Source organism: Trametes versicolor (genome assembly GCF_000271585.1).
Source record: "Trametes versicolor FP-101664 SS1 unplaced genomic scaffold TRAVEscaffold_8, whole genome shotgun sequence".
Classification (NCBI taxonomy): domain Eukaryota; kingdom Fungi; phylum Basidiomycota; class Agaricomycetes; order Polyporales; family Polyporaceae; genus Trametes; species Trametes versicolor.
In genome coordinates, this window is record NW_007360328.1 from 2,401,347 (window position 1) to 2,406,769 (window position 5,423).

Here is a 5,423-nt window from a genome sequence, read left to right on the forward strand (position 1 = left end):
TTTTCGACCCACGCAGCACTTTTCCCGTGCAACCTACGAGTCGAGCGACACAATGCAGGATAAGGATGGCGCCTGCGCGCGTGCTTAGGGTTGACAGGTCGGTCGTATATCTTCTTCGTTTATGGCCTGACGCCGAAAACATATATGTCCCCTCTAGTCCCGGTCCCGGAGTGGTCCTTGCCAGCCGTCGAGTTCCATATTTCCGTGTATGTGCCTGTGCCACCGCTATGGAATTGGCGGCGCGCTGGGTTTCGTAAAACGGGAGACCATGTGTGATGGCGCGCCGCGGCTCGGCGCGGGCATATCGCTTAACGAGTGCGCTAAAACCCTCGTTGGGGCAGATACGACGTGCTCCCAGCTCTCTACATGCCGATTGGAGGTGTCGCAATTGGGAAATGCAGCTGACGCTTCGAGCGCGTTCGCAGGGACTGGATTGAGCGACAATGTAGCCCGATATCCGGGATGCGCTGACAACGGAACAGACCAGGCCAAATAAGGATCAGAGGCGTTTCCAGCTTCAAAAACGCGGATGGATCAACGGCGACTGGTCTTGGTTACCTTACACCAGATTGATGTCATCCGACATGGACCAATCGCCGCCTACACATGGAACGCTCCTCCGGCTTCGGGGTCTGGGTCACGAGTCATTCGCGTTACATCACCGCGTAATCCTTTATCCCGATCACGCATTGCACCGCAACGGAGGTTACCAGCAACTCATTTCAAGTACCCTACTTCCCTGCCACGGTAAGCCCATACCCCTGTCTCACCTCTACTCTTTCCCTCATCGGATTGTGAACATTTTTGTCAGTTTTGAACCGTAAGCCCCTCCTCTCCCCTCATATCTGGCACCATTTGACCGTTCCGGATTCCAGACAGCCAAATGGATTGCACTTCGGTTAAAGTACCTCGGGGAGACCCGATGATTCGCTTTCGCCAACTCCAGGCTATCTGCAATGGTCGGCGCACGATTAACAGACTCCCCACGGAGGTCTTCGCCGAAATCTTCGCGAACGCTCTCACCGAATGGACCGACAACCCGTACTTCCTGCAGGACCTCTCCCAGGTCTGTTCGCAGTGGCGGAGAATCATCGCCGGATCGCCGCTGCTCTACAGATCCTTCAGGCTGAAGTGTCCCAGACTTACGGCTCGCCACTTGCGACGATCGCGTACCCTTCCCCTCGACGTCGACATCTACGATGTGAATTTGGACATGCCTAGCACCGTCGCACTGATGAACAGCATCACCGTCTTGAGCCCTCAGCTGGACCGCGTGCGCTGGCTGAACGTGACTTCCCATTCATCGAAGCTCAGCGCGTGGATACTAGGCATGCTCGAGGACCTGCCCCATCACAGGCTGACGAGCCTTTCTCTTGCGCTTTCCCGTCCAGAATGGCCGGCATCACTACGCTTTCCCGAATCGCCGGAGGCAGAGCGGGTCTTCCGCGGACTCACTTCGCTGACTCTGCAAGACCCTAACATCGGGGGGGCGCTCCTCGAACCAGCGGGACTGCGGGACAGTATCCACTTCAACCTACGCCGACTCACGCTGGAATTCATCGTAGCGGTCCCGCCAACAAACGCTACGCTGATACATCTCCTATCGCGATGCCCGGAGCTCGAAGAGTTCACGCTGCGCTCGGTGGACCCAGTCGCGTTCGAGCGCACCGATAGATACGGCTGTCCAATGTGCCAACTTCTCAAGCTCAGGACATTCACATACCACGCCCCGAACTTCAAGACCCTCGCAGACATCACACGCCACGTTGAACCGAACGTCTTCCAGATGCCCAAGTTCGACCTGTCCATTCCGACTTTATCTGACAAGGCGATCGCAGCGCTCCTTCGTCGGCCGAGTGATGATGGCAAGCGAGCATACCAGCTTGCATGTCTAGGCGAGGGCTTGCGCCGCATGGACGTGCGCTGCTTGAAACAGCAGTGGCAGATTCTGGGCTTCTACACGAAGGAGCGCACCACATCAGCCCCCGACGTCACCTTGGCCCTCGAACCAAACGGCCTCGTAACACGCTCGGAACCGAGCCTGTTCTTCTGGTCGTGGCCGATCAAGGACGTTTCGAGCGTCACGGTTCTCACCTTCCATCTGTGCCGCGACTTCGTTGTACCCCCAGACGCGGCGCAATGGACCAGCCTCCTTCGTTCGATGCACTCCCTCGAGACTCTAGTGCTGGTCGGGGCGTGGTGGGCAGATATACACCAGCTGTTTAAGGCATTGGACCCAGCCTTTCCTGATGGCTCTCTGTTGTGTCCCAAGATGACTACAGTGGAGCTCATCGATTCTGATACTGTCGGATACTGTCAACCTTCAGTCCCCGCCGCCTCTCATTCCCAGATCCACCACCGACGATGTATTGATATTGGCACCCTCGGGGCGCGATCGTGGCTGGAACCCAGGTTCCGACGAGTGATATCGGGAGGGACCGAGGATGACGAGGATGAAGATACATACTGGCGAGCCAGCGGCGACGAATGGTCGGTGGGACAGGTAGGATTGTAACTTGGAACGACGTACCCCACGATAATATTGGAGGTTCTCTTGAGTAGTCCGTGGGTCAAGGTTCTGAATACGCACTCAAGTTTCTTAATGTGGCTGTAAGGGGAGAATATCGCACTGCGGGCTGAAACTCGCATCGAGCACCGGACATCAGCAAAACCGCTGGACGCTCCCAGGGATTTGGCGCCCGTCGCGCGGGGGGGAGCGCTCCCAAGCACTTGCAAGTGGTCCGCGCGCGCGGGAGCGATATTGGTACGGAGCGGCATAGCGGACGTAGTGTACGCGGTGGACGTATACGGGGGGCGTAGTCGGAGGATCGGCTCGGTCGCATCCAAGCGCTCGGACGGGAATATTAGTCTCGATCGGATTAGTGGCAGTGTGCGATTCCTGGCGCTTGTAGCAGGTCCGTTTTTGTTCCCGCGCCCCGTCCGCGCGCTCGCGCGCCGCCTCCCCCGACTGATCATGATCACCCACTTAGATCTCTGGATCCATTCCCCGCACATGTACAACTTGCCCAAGACATGATCATGATCACACAGTGACATATAAGATGACTCGAAACAGACAATTCTCAACGTTACGCTAGGCATGTTCCGACCAGAATCGCCGACTACAAGCTCGAGCCCAACGAGTCCTCGTTCCTCTCGTTCCTCTCGTTCCCCACGTATCCATCAGACTCTCCCACGTATCATATCTATCCCAGAACGCGACGATCGTGCACGGATTCTGCGACGACGCCAGCAAGCGGATGGGGATATTGCGGGCTTTGCAGTCGAAGTAGAAAGACCAGGCACGCGGAACAGAACCACCGGCGGATTGCGTCCCCGGTCGTCTACTGACGTCCTCTACACTGGACGCTCCAACGCCGTTCCTATAGGTCAGAATATTGAGTCCTATAGTGGTTTTCCCCTCTAATGTTGCTCCCTATGTAGGCAAGCGCAACGTGCCATCATCCGCCGTCGGTCACGATCCTCCTCCACCTTTGTTCACGGTAGGAAATGTATCGATTTATCCGGCCGGAAGCTAATGCCTCTGTGTTATAGCAATGTTTCTTTTGCCGTCAAGGCGGTTTCATTGTCATATGTGAACGTTGCAAAAGCGTCGCAGTATGCATAGCAAAGAACGGCCTAGGCGCCTGCGTCCCCGATTGCTCATCGTGGATATGTCCAGACTGCTACGCGGATGCAGGAGAGGTTCCCCCAGTATGCATACTCCATTATACGGGCTTATACTAGACGATAACAACTCTATCAGTACACTATACCGTCCCGGGCAGTAGGGGGGAGTCGGGCCGGCATGAGCGGCACACCGCTCATCGTACTTCAAATTTACTTCGAAGACCCTACTGCGGAGTTTGACGCGCCAAAGGCCTCCTCCGACCACATCGAGAACTTGGCACGAAGCCGATTTGTGGGTCGCGTGAGTATCGCATTAGCTTCTCTATCGTATGTGTACACGCTCACGCTGTGTATCCAGGAGAGCGCATTGCTGGCCCTACGATGTGGCTTCCGTCATCTAGGAAGCAAGGAGTCCACGAAGGAGCTTGCAGATTGTAAACGTCGCATCGCAGCGTTCACGAGGTGAGAACACATCCCCCGCGCTTCAATCTACCAAGGGTTTCATTCGTATTGCAGTTCTCGCGCTGCTGAGATTGTGATTGTGATTAACACTCACGCAGACCCTGGCAAAGGTGGTCTCTACTACACCCCTACACATACAGTGAGCCTTGACGCTGTGAGGATTGCTTCTGATTTGCATTTTGTACTCTCATAACTGACTAAGATGACAGATGTTGGACCACCTTTGTCGCGACATGTCTCCTCGGAAGTTCTTGCGCAGCACGCTGTTCCTGCTATGCTGTGGTGGACTGGTTACACACGCCTTCGACGAAGTTAGACGTGCTAGGTGAGCTATAACGCTTGTGTGCGCCATATACGCTAAGTAAAATCTATGTTCCAGTCAAGCGTTCAACTCTGTCTTCGCGTTCGATGCTTCGCAGGTTGATCCCGTCGTCGTCAGCGCTAATTTCGTGGCCACCATACTGGAATATGGCGTTTTCGGTCGGGAGACTATCTGGAACGCCTTTCAAAGGGCGGGGAACTCGGATGTGCTGTTCCACACTGCCGTCTATGCCGGAATTGAAGGCAAGATGTATCGAATGCGCTATGCCCCTGTTCGTCATCGACCAAACGGAGAAGACGTCCTTTGCTGCCTCCAAGAGCCGAAATACGTGAATATAGACGAATTGAAGCAACGTGTTCTGTATCGATGCCAGCAGCGTTGCCACAAAGGCCCTCGACGCTTCATTGTGAAGCTTTTACCCACGGACGAGGAGACGCGATGGGTCGTTGGGGATGTAGGCCAACATCGCTACATCACTGTATCTCTGGATTCGGGCAAGTGGGCGACGCAGTAGTAGAAGTCCTGGAATGTATCTCGAGCGATATAGTCACCTTAAACATGGTCAATCCCTCTACGTCTGGCGCGAGCCTTGAACTTGCTTGAATATGAAGCTGTGCCAAGCGCTGAGAGAGTGAGGGCGTGGGCGCCTCTTGGCGGATAGAAGGCCCGGCCGGGGCATCGGCCCGTGGCATCGTAGGCGGGCGTCCATCCGCAGTTCCGAGTCACTGAGTCCCCCACGACAATGCCCATCTTCACCTATACTCGCTGCACTCGTCGGCAACTCCTCTCATGGCTATCTATTCCGAGGATACTGGAAAACGCGTAGTGGCCGAACTACGGCTGGGTGTGACTGCGGAGTAGTCGGACGAGACCAGGTCAGACCGGCACCCTACACCTTCCATCCAGCCCGCCGTGGCCAAGCTGATCGTGGCCAAGCTGATGCACGGAGTCCCTGTTCATGTGCTGGCTGTACGTGTTCGCGGACGTGCCGTATGTTCTGATCAGTGTT

At 55.8% G+C, this 5,423-nt stretch overlaps 2 protein-coding genes across 2 annotated transcripts; both read left to right on the plus strand.

Annotated features, from left to right (window-relative positions):
• Positions 1–922: 922 nt before the first annotated feature.
• TRAVEDRAFT_49799 (uncharacterized protein) lies at positions 923–2,515 on the plus strand (the record flags this gene model as incomplete). Its single annotated transcript, XM_008042159.1, has 1 exon — positions 923–2,515. One exon carries the CDS (start codon positions 923–925, stop codon positions 2,513–2,515), a length of 1,593 nt encoding a protein of 530 aa, XP_008040350.1.
• A 1,293-nt stretch (positions 2,516–3,808) lies between these two features.
• TRAVEDRAFT_49800 (uncharacterized protein) lies at positions 3,809–4,928 on the plus strand (the record flags this gene model as incomplete). Its single annotated transcript, XM_008042160.1, has 5 exons — positions 3,809–3,931; positions 3,989–4,092; positions 4,147–4,246; positions 4,302–4,417; positions 4,472–4,928. 5 exons carry the CDS (start codon positions 3,809–3,811, stop codon positions 4,926–4,928), a joined length of 900 nt encoding a protein of 299 aa, XP_008040351.1.
• Positions 4,929–5,423: the final 495 nt, after the last annotated feature.